Source organism: Muscardinus avellanarius (genome assembly GCF_963383645.1).
Source record: "Muscardinus avellanarius genome assembly, chromosome: 13".
NCBI classification, from domain to species: Eukaryota; Metazoa; Chordata; class Mammalia; order Rodentia; family Gliridae; genus Muscardinus; species Muscardinus avellanarius.
The window spans coordinates 25,238,645-25,256,180 of record NC_137799.1 but is presented as its reverse complement, the minus strand read 5'-3'; the positions used below and the strand labels follow the sequence as shown (position 1 = coordinate 25,256,180).

The following is a 17,536-nucleotide window of genomic DNA, read 5'->3' as shown; positions in this document are numbered from 1 at the left end:
CATTATATGGGCCAAGTTATATGGATTGAGAATTATTATTTCTTAAAGTTTGAAGGAAACTCCCTTTCATTTAGTATCTATCAGATATTTTTTGGTGGAATGAGTAATACTATGATAGAATTTCTCTTTTTTAATGAGTAATTATACATTTGCATTTCTATTTTTTGTTGAATTACTCGTGAATGTGCATTGGAAATAATATCAAGAGTTTTCAGTTTATGTAAAAATTTACAGTGTTTTATTTTTAAAAACCTTCAGGCCTCGATATACTTTGTTATATCATCATAGAAATGTTCTATTTGTGCATTTTAAATTAAATTTCAAATTCTACTTCATTGCTTTATTTAAAGATGTCCCTCTTGAATATTCTATTATATCCCATCTTCCTTTACAGTTCATTTATCTTCAACAGTTATTGTAATGTCTTTCAATTTTCATTATATTGTCCTTTTCCTAAATTTTGAATAGGGTGTTCAGTTTCTTTTGTTTATTCCTGTTTAATAATGAAAAGATTTATAAGAGTCACTGGATCCCAATATTTTTCCTTCAAAAAGAAAGCAAAGGTAGATCATGTTTAATAAAACAAGTGGATTATACAGTATTTACTCTTTATTGAAAAAATACCATCCAAGTTGGGATAATTTTTGTTTTTTTGTGGTACTGGGAATTGAACCCAGGGGCATTCTACCTCCGAGCTACACCCCCAGCTCTATATTTTATTCCTTATTTTTGAAACAGGGTCTCACTGATTGCAAAGGCCCTAAGTAGCTGAGGCTGTTCACGAATGACAATCCTCCTGTCTCAGCCTCCTGAATGCTGGGATTATAAGCATGCGCCACCACGCCCAGTGAGATAAATTTTTTAAATAAAATAAGCATAGCTATTGGAAGCAGTAAAGTTCAGTGAGTTGAGAAATTGAATTCAGTGCAGTTTTTTTTAACCAGTGAGGAGAAATAAAATATTTGTCTACACTTCTATGACAGCATGCAATGCATATGTATATGTTTATTCATATTCTTTATGGACCAATGTTTAGTTCCCAGTCTTTGGAGAACACTAGAGAAATTAGAAAGCAGAAAAAATGAGTGACCCGAGATGCCATGCTTTCCAGGGACTTACCCACACACCGGGGCTCTGCACCATCCCATTGGGCATTTACTTGACAGGTAAGCTTAGCACTTCCTTCTAGTCGGTAGCCTTCCTCACAGGTAACCAAGCATGTTGTCCTGTAGGACATTTCCCCCGTGGAACAGCTGATGCGGCCGTGTTTGGGCTGGCGGAGATGGGGACATGTTCTCACTGTAGAACGTGTAAACAATTAGATCATATTTTACTAAAGAAAGGCAAAAGTGATAATAATAATTCCAAGTTTAATAATGGCTTTCCATTGCAAGTGAGAACAGTTCCTGTTTTTAAAATGGCCCACACTTTCCTCGGAAGAGACCGAGGGAAGCTGCATATATCAGTCCTGCTGGCACTCAGTCTCCATTGCCGTAAAAACAGCATTCTGACAAAAGAAAGAAAACACCAGAATACAATAAGTAAAAAGCTGCAGAAAAAAAGCTAAAGAGTGTTCAGAGAGCAGAAAAGAAACCCTGCCCACCTCCAAAAGCTACGGCGCCATCTTGCCTCACCATGCCCAACTCCAGAGACTCACAGGAAAACAACCAACAACTTGAAATAAGCAGCTGCAGGTCATTGGAATTATAAATCCTCAGTTCCTCCTGTGCAAACACTGGATACAACTTGTAGCACTGGTGGCTAAGCTCATGGTACCCTCCAGAGATTCAGAGCGGTGCTCAACAACACAGTGAATGAACCACCCACCCCAGTTCCTATAGGAGAACGCTCAGCATGGCTCCTGCATGAACTTGCACAGTCCCAATAAACTTGCTGAGTCTGAGACTGCAGTTCACCCCAGTGAAGGTGGGGGTGGGGTCTGCTGTTGGACATAGCAGAGGCTCATAGACACTCAGGCTCTGCATCAGTGGAAAGCGTGAAAGGAGACCTACACTTAACACTAGATCCAGCCCCATTGATACCGGCTATGCGCATAGACTGAGAAAGATTCAGAAAACCAGGCTTGCAGCAGGAAGATGCCAGTGGTACTCAGCATTTGCACAGAGATGGCAGAGGGTATTTGTAGGGTTGCATTATTTTGTTGTTTGTTTGTGTGTGTGTGTGTTTGTGTGTGTGTGTGCTTGTTTATTTGCTTTCTTCCCCACCTCAAAACCAGCAGAAGACAGAAGATTATTAAAATCAGAGCAGAAATCAATAAAATAGAGACTCAAGAAGATATAGAAATTTTTACCAACCAATAGCAATCAAAGAGATTGAAGCAGCAATAAAGAGCTTACCATAAAAAAAAAAAAAAAAAAGCCCAGGACCAGATGGTTTCCCAAGTGAATTTTTATAAAACATTTTAAAGAAGAGCTAATCTTGATACTCCTCAATCTATTTAAAAAAAATAAAGAAACAGGACTCTCCCAAATACAGTCTATAAAGCTAACATCACATTAATACCAAAACCAAATAAAGACAGCTTAAGGAAAGAAAACTACAGGCCTATATTGTTGATGAACTTGGATGCAAAACTGCCAAACAAAATACTAGCAACATGCATTCAAAACCACATCAGGAAAATCATACACCATGACAAGTAGGGTTCATCTCAGGGATGCAAGGATGGTTTAACATACAAAAATCAATCTATGTAACTCATCACATAAACAGAACCAAAGACAAAAATTGCGTGATCATTTCAATAGATACTGAAAAATCATTTGACAAAATCTAACATTCATATAATCTAAAAGCACTGCAGAGAATCAGAATAGAAGAAACATATCTCAACATCATAAAGGCAATCTACAATAGACCCACAGCCAACACCATATTAAGTGGGGAAAAACCAAGAGAATTTCCCCTAAAAACAGGAATAAGACAAGGATGTCCACTATCACCACTTCTTTTCAATACAGTACTTGAGACTCTAGCCAGAGCAATAAGACAAGAAAAGGAAATCATAGGAGTACAAATAGGAAAAGAAGAACTCAAATTTTCACTCTTTGCAGATAACATGACACTATACTTAGAAGACCTAACAAACTCAACCAAAAGGCTTATAAAACTGATCAACAAATTCAGCAAAGTGTCTGGAAGCAAAATCAATCTTAAAAAATCAAAAGCTTTTCTGTACACCAGCCATAAATCCACTGAAAGAGAAATCCAGTAGATACTGCCACTCAGGATTTCCCACACAAAAATAAAATACTTAGAAATAAACTTAAGCAAGGAGGTAGAAGACCTCTACAAAGAAAATTATAAACATTGAAAAAAGAAATTGAAGAAGAACTTAGAAGATAGAAAGATCTTTCATGTTCATGGATAGGAAGAATACATATCATCAAAATAGCCATTCTTCCAAAAGTGATCTACAGATTTAATGCAATATCCATTAAATTACCAATTCATTAAATTACCCATGCCATTCCTTACAAACATAGAAAAATCTGTCCTTAAATTCATTTTGAACAACAAAAAATTCAGGATAGCCAAAATAGTTCTCAGCAACAAGAATTATGCAGGAGGCATCACAATATCTGACTTCAAACTATACTCTAAAGCCATAGTAATAACAACAGCATGATATTGGCACAAAGACCAATGGAGCAAAATAGACAACTCAAAAACAAATCTGCACACTTATAGCCAATTGATTTTTTACAAAGGGGCCAAAAACATACACTGGAAAAAAGATAGCCTGTTCAACAAATGGTGTTGGCAAAACGGATTAATCATATGCAGAAAAATGAAAATAAACCCCACTTTCTCACCCTGCACAAGAGTCAATTCAAGATGGATAAAAGACTTGAAAATCAGACCAGAGACCTTGAGGCTCCTTGAAAAGGGCATAGGTCCAACACTTTAACACAAAGGCACAGGTAAAACTATCTCAATAAGACCCCAAAGGCACAGGAAACTAAAAGACAGATAAATATATGGGATTTCATTAAACTGAAGAGCTTCTGTACAGCAAAGGAAACTATCAAGAACCTCAACCGAGAACCAACAGAATGGGAGATTTTTGCCACCTACTCATCTGATAGAAGACTAATATCTAGAATATACGGAGAACTTCAGAAATTCAGCACTACTTGGTTCTTAGACCTCAGAGCCATATCCTGGGTTTTTTAAGGCCCAATCTACAAAGCTGCCCAACTTTTTAAATCTTAAACCCTACTGTCTGGTCCCTCTAGCTTTTTCCTCTTCTTTCTTTCCCCATACTACAAATCTTAGCTCATGCTTCTAATTTGGTTTGTGTCTTAATATAAGTTTATTGGTTTTTAAAATTAATTAATTAATTTTTTTGCTTTTGTGGCAGTCTGAGTTGCCTACCCAATAGCTATTTTCTCCAGTATTTTTAGCATAGTAATGTGCCTAGCTATATGATTATAATTCCTCATCTTTATCACAATTAATATAACGAGATACAACTGAAGTTGTGTGGGAGTTCCAATAAAACTTTTGAAAGGGGACTGTCTCAGTTGAGAATCCTTCTTTTGTCTTCCCTATTTCTTCATTTTCCCATAATAAAGACATGAGGGACAATTCCTCAGCATCCTATTGTATATTTATCCACTACTTTACGAAAGGTAGCACACACTAGGATAATAGAGTGAAAACTTAGAGTCAGTCTCCGGTGGCAATGGAGTTATTCCACCAGCTCTGGATGACCTATATTGTTCTTTCAGAGCAGAGAAAACCAAAGAAAGAAATCCTAATTGGCTATAGGTATTGTTCTGTGGATGTTTGGCACCAGTAGCTAGACACAAGTCCTAAGTCCCTCTAAACAGTATCCATTCACTTTTTCTTTCTTAACTTCCTATAGAAAAATCTTTCCTCTCTTTCTCTGCCAAATAACAGGATTTGTGAGTACTCCAACTTTAGTCAGTGGTAGGGCATGTGACCTACTTTACATCTGCCTGGTCTGGAAAGTGAGTGGGTGCAACTGGTTATATGATTCCTTTTTTGACCGTTTTTGAATTGACCATGAGAGATCAGCCAGAAGGGTGACTGACCAAGCCCAGGGTGCCAGAGTTGCCTCCATTCCTCAGGCCGGCTAAAGAGCCTCTCCTGACATTCCATGGGGTGTCCAGAGAAATCTTCATTTTCTAGTTCATCTACCTCTGACCCACTAGCCTTGACATTACATCAGAGAAGCTAGGAAAGAGCACTTGGACTGCTCCTGTTTCTGTGGTTTCCAAACAACATCTGTGCTCTGAATTCTCCTGGCATGATTCCCTCACTGCCCAGCCCACTACAACCCACAATGTGTCTTGGAGCCAGTCTTAATTAACTGTACTATATCCAACATTCCTGTTCATGACAGTCTCTTAGGAAGCCCCAGCCTCCAAGACCATCTTCATCTACCAGGTTCATTCCATACAACTGCGATCCAATTAAATTTCTACAGACTCTTACACTGTAGACTTCAAGATCAGACTTCAGTAAATCCTCTCGTAACCTTAACAACTTTCCATTTGAACTTCTTCACTCTCTTACCCTGATCAAAGTCTTTATTTCTCCTAGTCAGGGCCTGGAAGTCAGAAAGATGTCTTTATCACTCCTTACTGCCTTTCCAAATTATTCTCCCTTCCTCCTTCCTAAAAACCTAAAGCTCCTTTGAAGTGTTATCTATTCAACATCCTTTTTTCCAATTCTCTCCTTTGCACCCACATGTACCTTAGTGTTCTCATGATCCTTAGTGATCGCTCCAGTCTCTTGGAGCCATATTCTTGACCTCTTACCTGAGCCTTCCCACCCCCTGATATACCCTGTGATCTCACTGTCACTGATCCAGGTGTCCCACCCTATGACAGTCCCCAAGTGTCTTCCAGGACCACTCCCAAGGGCTTCAATTCAAAGAATGTCTATGCCCTGCAGAGCCTTTTATGTATTTTGTGCATCTTTTTGGAGAAAGTCATCTCTATACTCTTCCTACACCTCTTCCCTCCAGTGTAGCTTAGATATACTCCAGGGTTCTAATCAAGAAGGAGGAAGGAGAGTAAGGGAGAAAGACATGGGAAAGAATAAGGGGAGGGAAGAAAGGAAGTGAAGGGGAAAGGAGACAAGGGAGAAGAGGGAGGAAGGAGAGTTAGGAGAGAAAAGGAGGTAACAGAGAGTAAGGAGATGCCAAACAAAACTCTATGGGGCGTCATTGTCCTGGACCGAGCTCCTGCACCAGGCCCAACAGGCCAGACCAAACCAAAATGGAGTCACTTGTGTGAAATCCCACATCATCAAACTAAGACTGAAGAAAGCAGAGACCAGAAGAGACCAGTTTTCCTGGAAACAGGAGGTATCTTTCGACCTGGGTCAATTAATAAGGGGGTCACCTCTGCATTAACTCTTAAAATAAGTAGCCTGAATTAAACTGATAATAACTGATAAAAAAATGATACTAACCGATTTGGTTTTTTCCTTATTATTCTGTTTCCTTGCTTCCACTTTATAAACCCCTATAAGCTCTATTCTAAAGTTGCCTAGAGGGGGTGCTCATTGCATCTTGTAGAATGGAGGCTATCCTGAAAAATGAATTACAAATAGAAGCCAGTAGATCTATTAACTAAATCTGTTATAATTTTGTCTTTTGACAGAGAGGAGGATAAAGTAGGGGGAGGGGAAACTAAACAAGAAGGAAAAACAGGGAGACAGAGACACCATCCAGACCATGGACAATGTACCTTTTTCATCAGATGGCATCTATAATACTGCTATGCACAGAGGTACAGTAAAGAGTTGAATGTGCCAATAGATGGGCACATAGATTCATTTCCACAGTAAATAGACATAGTTGTGCAAGCATCAGCCATTGTACAAAGACAGCCCTTTACCACACTAGACCAGAGCAAACCAAACCAAACAACCCCTACGAAAGAAGAAAAGGGCAAAATTCAGTTTACTCTCACATAGCCCTTGTGGAACCCTAAAGGCCAGAAGACAGTACAGCCCTCTCTAAAGAATTTTGAACAAGATGTATGGGGCTCAAGATTCCGTGGGGATTGGGTAAAATACATTTTTATTTCTTTTACTTTTCTGCATTTGCCAATTTTTTTTGCTCCAAGGTGTCGTGTGTGTGTGTGTGTGTGTGTCTGTGTGTGTGTGTGTGTGTATGTTATAAAAACTTAACTTTAAAATAATAGAAAGGGATGAAATATTTAAGTGTATATTTCACTGAAGTCACGGTTATCCAAAGCTATTCTGCAGGAACCCATTCAAAGTAATATTACTTGGCAGAGTATACGTAATGAGTGCATTAAATGTAAACTTAGGACGTATTGCTCCATAGAGGAAATTCAGGAATGAGACTTGAAATTACACTATAAAGCCCTCATCTCTTCTATCCTTAAGATGGTTTGAAGTCAACTATTAATAAAAAATGAATCAAAACATTTCACCTTCCACGCTTTGACTTTTATTGAATGTGTCCATCATGTGTAATGTAATGTCAAGTATCAGGTTAGCTTAAAAGGTGAAGAAGATAAATTCCTATAATCAAAGATGCATATAATCTGCAAAACGATATTAAACAACTACTTTTAGTCTTCATAAAAAAAACTGAACAAAATCACTACAGCTTTCCAAACCCAGAACAAAAGGCTTTGCAACATCTCTCAAGAGTACTGATAATAAATTAGAGTTGGTGTCTCAGACAGATGCAAATTGTATTGCTTCTCAAATGTTGGTTTTAATAAATGTTCATTGCCCCTTGGGGAAAACAAAGCAATATGCAATAATTCCTATTTCGTTCTTAAACATTTATGTTCTTTTTCATTCCAGAATAACTATTCATTACCATTTTAAGTAGGAACTTCATTATTTACTAAATTCAACTTAGAATTTTATCTTAACAATATGGAAAATCCAGCCCCATTTCTTATTTTATATTTATGTTGGAGCAATCTCTAAATATTTAGGGTTTTTTTTTTAGAAAATAGCAACTAATCCTGATTTGACCATTACACCTTATACACATGATTTGAATTATCATACTGTATCCCATAAATATGTACAATTATTTTGTGTCAGTTAAAAATCAGAAAAATAATAATTAAAATTTCAAAACAAGCAAGCAATGCTTGTAATCCCCGCGCTTGGGAGGCAGAGACAGGAGGATCACGCAGGTTCGAAGCCAGCCTTGCTGGCTTAAGAGAGACCCTGTTTCCAAATAAAAAAATATAAAATAGGTCTGTGAGTGTAGCCCAGAGGTAGAAGGGCTTCCAGGAAGCCCAGTGCCACCAAAAAAAAAAAAAAAAGCAACTTGGTCTCTTAAGAGAACAATCTACTGTGTAGTAGACATTGAAAAAACCTGGGAACTTCCTGTGTTTCCATCTTAAAGATGAATTAAATTTTTTCTTATACATGTTTCCTGTCCATCTATAAGTGTGGGTAACAGCTATTACTAAAAAGAAAAAGAAGGAAATCCATTGTTAAATACAGGTTTCATATTGTTTGAAGCTTTTTCTCAGGAGTTAAATAGTGTCATAAAATATGATTTATTATGATGTTATGCTTTAAAAGTTATCATTTAGAAACCACAAAAGAAGACTTATTGGTTTAGAAAGAAATGCACAATTCAGATAAAATTGAAAATGACTATCTAGGCATGTACAATCTCAGTACCAGTGAAAGAATGCCTCTGGGTTCAATCCCAGTACTGAAATTAAAAAAAAAAAATTGAAAATGACTCTACGTACTTTATTAAGAATAACTAGAAAGAATAAAAACTAGCCTATCAATTATTATCAGTCATTATTATCAATTACTATTCAATACTGCATTAACACTGTGACATGAAATGTGTAAAAACCTTTACATATCCACTGACCTTTTATTTCTGACTCGGTACTAAAAAGATTTTCACATAAAAAAGACAACAAAAATTATTCTGTCATTATGATTAGATTTAAATTAGATCTGCAGCAATACTACTTTCTGTAGGCTACCCTCCCAGAAACAGAAGTGAAGCCTGCTCATTTACCATATTTCATTGAATTGCAGGTGCCCCAATGATAAGACACCCCATTATTTTAACAGCCCACTACTAAGAAACAAAAGTACCAATGAAATACATTATAACTGCTGATTTTAAGGCACATTTCAATTTTAAAGATGTTAAATGTCATTAAAATGTGTTTTTGATTTGCTGAAATATGGAATAAGTTTCATAGAACAATATTTCAAGTAACTAAACTCACTATTTTATGTACATTGGAATGGTAATTGAAATTACATAGAAGAGAACAAGCACACGTGTGTGTGTGTGTGTGTGTGTGTGTGTGTGTGTGTTACTGGGAATTGAACCCAAAGGCATTTTATTTCTGAGCACAACTCTCAGCCCTTTTATTTTTTTGTTTTTAAAACGGGGTCTTACTAGGTTTCTGAGAGTCTTGCTTAAGTTGCTGAGGCTGGTCTCAAACCTGCAATCCTCTTGTCTCCGCCTCCCAAGTATTGGGATTACAGGCAGGTGTCCCAACGCCCATCCTACAAACACACTTTTTTTTAATGATAAGTGAAGCAAGCAGGCAATTTGTGCATATACTAATCAATGTACATCAATGAATACATTTATCAACATGTGCCTGTTAAATTCAAGTTTTCATTCATTTGCCCGAGGCATAAGCGAGGACTAAGGAGAGAAGGATACACCCTGTGTTTGTGATGCATTCACAGTGTAGCAGAGGTGGAGAAAGTAAAATAAAAGTAAGTGTTGGTTAAGCTGGAAAACGTGCTTGTCAGAATCCCCTTATTGTGGTTCTCAGTTGGCTGATTGAAAGAGGAACCTGCCCTTGGTTTTGGAGGCAGACCAGTGATAGGCGATTGCAGAGGCCCAATGGCTTCCAGCTTGTCTGCCTGTCTCTCTCCCGCAGGCGACCTGTGGACCAGCGCTGCGCCCACACTCACTGGCCCTGCAGAGCCCAGGGCCTGGCCACACGGGGCCCAGGTTCTCTTAGCGCTCTGCTCCGCTCTGCTCTCGGCTTCCCACACTGGGCTACCAGGTGCTCCTGGGCCTTCTGGCTTCTCAACCTTCTGTTTCCAAGCTCCTTCCCAATTTGTGCCAGGGCCAATCCCTGCAAAAAATCCCTTAACCTGTAACATTCCTGGCAACTGTGCTTCCCAGCTGACCTGGCACACAGTGTGTGAGCTGGGGTCAGGGGAGGACAGGCCTGCAGGCTAGAGGTCACACCCTACAGGCTGAGCAGGTGCTCAACAGCAGAGGGTCTACCAGGACCAGGACCAAAGGCAGGTGTTTGGAAAAGGCTTCCTGAGAGGCCTCTCCATTTCGTATGCTTTAGTGTAGGTCAGTCACCTCTTGGGCTGTTTTGTGGAGTCTGGAGAGGCGGAGACCAGACTTACTTTAAAGGGCCAGCTAGCCTTAAAGGACTAGCTGACCTTAAAGGGCCAGCTACTTTTAAAGGGCCAGCTATCCTTAAAGGACCAGTTTACCTTAAAGAGGCAGCTGTTCTTAAAGGGCCAGCTTCCCTGCTTTTCTGGCTTCTCTTTGGAAGGTCACAAGGTGGAAAGTTGAAATGCAATGTTCCCTGCTCTCTACCATGAGGTATTTGGAAGAAAGAGTAGAAATTTTACACAGAACTTTTAACTATTGACTTCCCAGAAATATCTTTTGGAGGTTTTCTATGATTCATATTTTTTTCAATAAAGTTACATGGCTTTTGGTCACTTGAGATGTTATGGCTGGAAATGTCTTTTCTTTGCCTTTGCACATAAGCATTAGCTTGTCTGAGAACCAAAATCGAGAATTTAATTCTTTTGCCTCAGAATCCTAGGATCCTATGTTCTTACTGTGTAACACTTAGAATGGCTAATAAATGCCCCGGGCTAGTCTGATTCTCTTTCTCTTGTAGGTAATGTCATTTCTGACTACGAAACAGACACAATTTTCTCTTTCTCTAGGGTGTTCAGAAATTTCACTAAGATTATTTCCAGACATGGGTCTGCTTTTAATTATTTTCTTCTGTCACTAAGTGAATAGGAAAGATTTTGGCTGTGCCTATTTATTTTGAAGATTTCAGCTTGAGGAGATATTCTTTGATCTCCTATGGCTGCTTTTCTTCCTCTTCTCCGTTCTCTCCCTGGATCTCTAATGTAAGAAGAGCCTATTTCCTGTGACTCTTTGATTCTAATATAAGAATAATCTATTTCCTGTGCCTATTCTCATATCATTTGATTCCTTCATAATTCTGTTATTTTTTGAAGCTCTGGTCTACTTTCAGATACATTTCAAGAGTTGCTTTTTTTCTCTTTAATATATTAATTTGGTTTGGGGCTGACCACTTTTTGTAGCAATAGTTCTTTATATACCCCCAAGAAATCTTTTTGCACTCAGATTCCTCTCAATCTTTTGGAATCCTAGATTTAAAAGGATTCTCCCCCTCTCCCCCTCCTGTCAGGTCATCTTTGTTCAATCTGATGACTCTCTTAATTTCTCCTTGAGTTTGTATAAGAATAGATAAAGGGCCATTGGGACCTGATTTAGGCAATTTCATATTTATAGGTGGGTCTAAAATTGATAGTTGATCACTACGAACAGTGGCTATCTCCTGGATTTTACAGCTGCTCTCAGATTGGTAAATAGGTGGGCTTCCTCATGAAAGTGGCACTAATAGAAGATGAGAAGAGAGAATTCCTTATCCAGTGAGCTGAGGTGATTTGTGAAGTCTTAGAGGAACCATATCCTTGGCAAAGGTTATTGCCAAAAATTTCCCTTGGGATGTTGTGGGGTAGGTTGCCTGGCTTAGCAATGAACCAACCAAGGAGCCAAGATGCTCAGCTAAATTTTAACTTAAGAAAATCTATTTTTTTGTATAGCTAGGTCCCCAGTCTTCCTGGGCAGGGGTTCTGGGGGAGGCCCTCAAGTCCTTGGCTTGCTACTCTCTTACTTTTCCTTAGAGAATCTTCCCTTCCTACCTTATGTGTGAAACCACAGGAAAATGGCCATGTGACTGTTCCAAGCAGGAAAGCAGATACTGGAGATGGAAGCGGAGGTGGACCGAAGGATTGCTCTTTCTGTTGTCCTCTGTATTTGATGTGGGAGCCTCAGGTTCGCCCCTCTGCTACGGCCCTTTTCCTCCTCCTTGGGCTCTCACTAGAGAAGATTCCTCCTTTCTAGTGAAAGCTGGGGGTGAGTAAGTGTTTTAATTGCTCCTGTTTCAGGATACTAATGTGGCTCTCAAAGTCCTGCGAACCTGGTCGGCATCTATCCCGCCCCCGACTATCCCAAAATTTGGCACCCTGTCTTGTTGTCCTTGGCACCCTGTCTTGTCTGTTTGAAATTTGAGGCTTGGGAAACCTGTCTGTTTCCCAGGCAGGCCTTCCTTTTGCTTGTTCACCAAAGGACAATAAAGAGCATAGTTTAGATGGCGTGGGCGACTGAACTTAGCATTTCTGACTTCAGATTTCCTATATGATTTTTTTTCCCTTTCTGTGGGCTGTGGTCTGTGACTGGTCCATTAGAGTTTAAATCAAGGAAATCAAGCGAGACAATCAATCAACAATGTGAACTGGCAGTTTGCATACCTCTGCAAGAGCTCTCCGACCCGGACCACACGCCATTGGGTAGGCACAGGAGGATGCTGCTTCCCACGAGGTCAAACCCAGGGTGACAGCGGACCCCACAGGCTGCGTTGAAGTGGTTGTTGCAAGTGTTTTGGATAAAGTAACCATTTTCAGGAGGCTTCAGAGTAGGGCAGTGGACAACTAACATTTAGAAAAATAAAATAAAAAAGCAAAATCAACCTTTCTCCATGGTGCGTTCCCAGTTTCCTTGATTGCTTAAGGGGCACATTGTGCATACATCTCAGCCCCCCACAGCTTTTCCATTTAAATGTCTAAGTGCATATTTGGAAGAAGAGCCCTTATATTTGACTCCTACTAGGTATTTGCTTCCAACTAGATTTTAAATACAGGCTAAATCTTATTTTAAGCTTTAATTTTTAAAAATTTTGATATGTACATAGATATAAGATATCCTGAGTATTTTTTCAGTATTGGGGATTGGACCCAGAGGTTCACACAGGGTAAGACACCCTACACCACCCACCTGTATCCCCCTCCTCTTCTTGCTGATCTTCACCTTAAATAGTCATTAGATAGTTTCCTGTTTAATTTAGGTGGCATAAGCCAGGTATGGTGGTGCACGTTGTAACTCCAGTACTTGGAAGGCTGAGACAGGAGGATCACAGGTGTGAGGTCAGCTTCAACAATTTGGTGAGACCTCAGCAACTTAGTAAGACCCTGTTTCAAAATAAAGAAAGGTCTAGGGGTGTAACCTAGATGTAGAACAGCCTTGGCGTGCACGCGCGTGCACACACACACACACACACACACACACGCGGCATAAAATAAAGAGCAAGTAAAACTACCATCTATATTTACTACAAACCCCAAGAGTCACATATTCTTGTACGTAGTATACGCAATGTAAATATTTTAATTCTTAACAGTATTGAGAATGAATAATATTAATATACTTTATATGTGAAAAATATATTTGTAAATGAATTTGCACCAAACTGAACTCATTTAGTATTTGAATTTGTTGTTAAAATTGTACAATTTTTCTTTTGGATTCATTTCAGATATTTTTCTAGGTATGAAATCTTCCTGTTTTCACAATTGTATTACGGCTGGGGTCTTGGATTTTCTTTCTCTGGGGCAAATATATGTGCATTCAGTAATAATAAATGCTATGTAATAAAAGCAAGTAATCCTCCTTCTATATGATAAGCGAAAGGGGTATTAAAGGTCATTATAAATGAATGAGAGGCAAGCACCACTCTTTCTCTCACAGAGATCAGCTTCTGTGTTTCTTGTTTGCAGTGGTGGGAGACTCACCTTCACAGGTCTGGCCAGATGCCCGGAATCCCTCCTTACAGACACAGTCCTCAGGGGATGTGCTTCCAGGCGGAGACGTGTGATTTTCATCAGGACAGGGGATGCACGTGCTGATGCCTCCTGGAGAGCCTTCAGGTTTGTATGTCCCTGATGGGCAAGCTGTGGGCAGACAGCAGTCAGAAAAGTCCATCTGATGCGATACATCAATCCAGGGCAATCAAACTGTTTGAAACTGATTAGGGGGATGGGCTGGGGCAAACAACAGCTTTTCATAGAAATATGATATGTAATATAATTCAAGCAAGGAGAGAAACTAACATAAATATTTTTAAAAGGGTCTTGCAGTTTGTTATATGTAGGTTCTAAAGGCTTTTTTTTTTTTTGTCCCCAAATTAGTTTCAATAACAACACAATGCTACATGACATGTCTGGGAGGATTTGTGGGAAAACTCAAACTAATAACACGTGCTAAGGGGCTAGAAGGAATCAATGATCTTCAACAGATTTTGTAAATCTTGGTAAATATGGTATCCTGTGTATTTCATCTCCCTCTTCTGTGCCGCTCTACCCCCAACGCAGAGACCCCAGGCCCTCACCCAGCAGAGGAGAATTGCCTTCCTTCTACAGGCAAAAAGCATTTCGCCCGTTGTTTCTGTTCAAAGCACTTGACAAAGGATGAGGGGAAAAAGGGGCGGGGGCTTGAGGGAAATAATCCAGCTGATGGGAAATAAACTCTTTGAAGAAAAGAGAATTAAAGACCCTGCCTTTCCCAGGCCGGGAGTGGGTCTGGGGGATAAAAGTGGAATCTAATTGACCTTGCTTCACATCTTCCCTCGGCACTGACAATGTGGCTTTGAATTTGTAACTCCATCCCTCTGAGGTTGTGCATTTGTAAAATAACTCAAAATCAAGAAATTTAATCATAAGTAAAGGGACTAAAGGGACTTGCCATGTGCTGTTAAGCCAGATAAATGTGGTATAGTCCCAAGATGATTTGACTAGTAAAAAAAAAAGTTAGCCACCAAAGAATGTGAACTTATGTGGTGGTATTTTATATCAATTATCCAATTTAATCTTCATAGATTAATCAGTACTATTAAAATTGTTAATATAGGCATTAATTTTATTAGTACCATTATATGTATTATAAAGGCAGAGAGATTTGGTGATTAGCATCACTTTATAAGTGGCAGAGCAAAGATTTTCTTTTTTTAATGTGGTACCGGGTATGAAACCCAAGGGCATTGTACCTCCGAGTTACACCCGTAGCCCTATTTTTTTGGTTTTTTTATTTTTGAAACAGGATCTTACTGAGTTGTGAAGTGCCTTGCTAAGTAGCTGAGGCTTTCTGCGAACCGGGATCCTCCCGTCTCTGCCTCCTGAATGCTGGGATGACAAGTGTGCACCAGACGCCCGGCTCAGAACAAGAATTTTTAAGCAGAGCCTAATATTCCTATACCATTCACTATGCCTCAGGAATTGTTCTATGCATTTTATAAATATGATCTTTTTATACTTGTAAAAACCTGTGAAGTAACTAACAGTATTAATACCACTTTATAGATAAAAAAAAAAAAGGCTCTAAGATTAGATAATTTACCGAAATTCCACAATGGGTAAATGTTAGAGTGGAGATTTGAACTCATACAGTTTAGATTCAGAGACCATGTTCTGCATCACTACATGCTCTGTGTCTCAAACCCAGGGTTCTTGGATGCCAAAGCTAAAGTTAAACCACTAAAATACACTAAAAGTTTAAATATATCACATTAAGAGATAAGTTTCATAATATAAGAGAAAAAATAAACAGGCCTCTGAAATTCTGGATTATATTTACCAACAAAAGATTCCATAGTCCCATGATATAGTAGATATTTCTATATCCAGATAAATTTGTAAAAAAAATTGAAAAAAAAATGAGAGAAACAGCCAGGTGCAGAAGTCAGGAGCTATAGAAGAAAGTGACTGAGATAAAGACAAAGACCGGAAAAAAAAAATGTAATTGCAATTCAAAACTAAAACTGCTATGGGGGTAATAAAAAGAATCCATATAGCTCCAGAGCAACCAAATTAGGTAACACTAGCAGAAGCAATAGTATAATATTAATGCAAGACTGCATTTCTCACTTGAATACAAAAACGATCATCAAGTTCTAGGCTAAATGACTAAAAATCATACCCAGGATAAAAGAAAAATAATAAGAGCTTATGAAAAAGATAAACTAGATACACATAAATGGGAAAAATCAAGCAGATGCTTCATTTCTCCTTTGCAAAAACAAATACCAGGGAGAAGAATGAAGTGAGATTATATAACTATGTGGCGAAATATGTGAGGCTCAGATATTCATAGGATTGGGTAAGACATTAGGACAGTTGGAAGTACACGGGAGTAGAAAAGACACCGAAAGATGTTCGTGGAAATAAGGACACTTTCCACTGAAGGAAAGAATAAAGCCTGCAATAATGATAAATTGTATTGAATGAATCGGTTGAGAATGAGAAACTTGTGGAACATAGAGTAAATTGCCAAGCATGAGATGTCTGAAAAAACTGAGCATAAAGAAAAGAAAAAAACATTATTTTGAAGCTTATATTCATGAATAATGAATCTATGAATCATTTACTCATAATTGTGAACTAAAATAATTATAAAAATTAAAACAAATTTCAAATAAAATGCCTTCAATAAAGAAATTACAAGATCAAAGGAAGAAAATAATCTTTATGTAATATAAAGAAGAAAGGTTTAAAGTACAAGAGAAATTGGGAGATAGAGAAAAGAAGGTAAATTTCTCATTTCTTGGTATGTATACCAATTTGATAAAATTTAAAAATATATATTAAAATTTGTAATAAAAATACATATAGAGAAAAGAACATAGTGGAAAGGGAAGAAAACCCACAAAGAAACTAAATAATAAAAAATAGAAAAGTAAAAAGAAAACAAGAAAGAACAAAATATCAAACTGTATGAACTAAGGTGGCAGAGTGAAACCAAAATACCAGTTCTTGCAAACATTAGAGTTAGTTTAACCCTGTCAAGGAGATATAAACCTAAAGTAAGTCAGAAATACAGTTTAAAAACAATTGGGAGACGGGCGTGGTGGCACACACTTGTGCCACTTGGGAGGCTGAGACAGAAGGATCACACAGGTTCGAAGCCAGCCTCAGCTACTTACTGAGGCTCTCAGCAACTTAGTGAGACCCTGTTTCCAAATAAAGTAAAAAATAGGTCTGGGAGTATAGCCCGGAGGTAGAAACTCCCTGAGTTTCACCCCCAGTACCACACACAAACAAACAAACAAACAAAAAATTGGATGTCCAATTTGTGAAATATTTTTAAAGTGTGTGTGTGTGTGTGTGTGTGTGTGTGTGTGTGTGTGTGAGTGTGTATTGCTGGGGATTGAACCTGGAGCTTTGCACATGCTAGGAGGCACTGTACCACTTAGATACATCTCTAGACCCTTGAAAATATCTTGACAAAGTGAACAAATTACTATCTTAAGGAGAAACAGAAAACTATGTAAAGAACTTTTTCTAATACACAAGAAAGATATCCATATGCCAATAGAAAAAAATCAACAAAGAACAAAAAGTGAAAGTTTCATAGAGAAGA

The 17,536-nt window shown here is 38.4% G+C and overlaps 1 protein-coding gene across 1 annotated transcript in view; it reads right to left on the bottom strand.

Annotated features, from left to right (window-relative positions):
* Positions 1-17,536, bottom strand: part of SVEP1 (sushi, von Willebrand factor type A, EGF and pentraxin domain containing 1) — a gene marked incomplete at both ends in the record, with an annotated part of 210,241 nt that overhangs the window by 130,079 nt on the left and 62,626 nt on the right. The window contains 3 exons of the mRNA XM_080709637.1: positions 1,120-1,299; positions 12,601-12,780; positions 13,918-14,076. Coding sequence (XP_080565763.1) covers positions 1,120-1,299; positions 12,601-12,780; positions 13,918-14,076 — 519 coding nt within the window. The remainder of the gene's footprint in view (positions 1-1,119; positions 1,300-12,600; positions 12,781-13,917; positions 14,077-17,536) is intronic.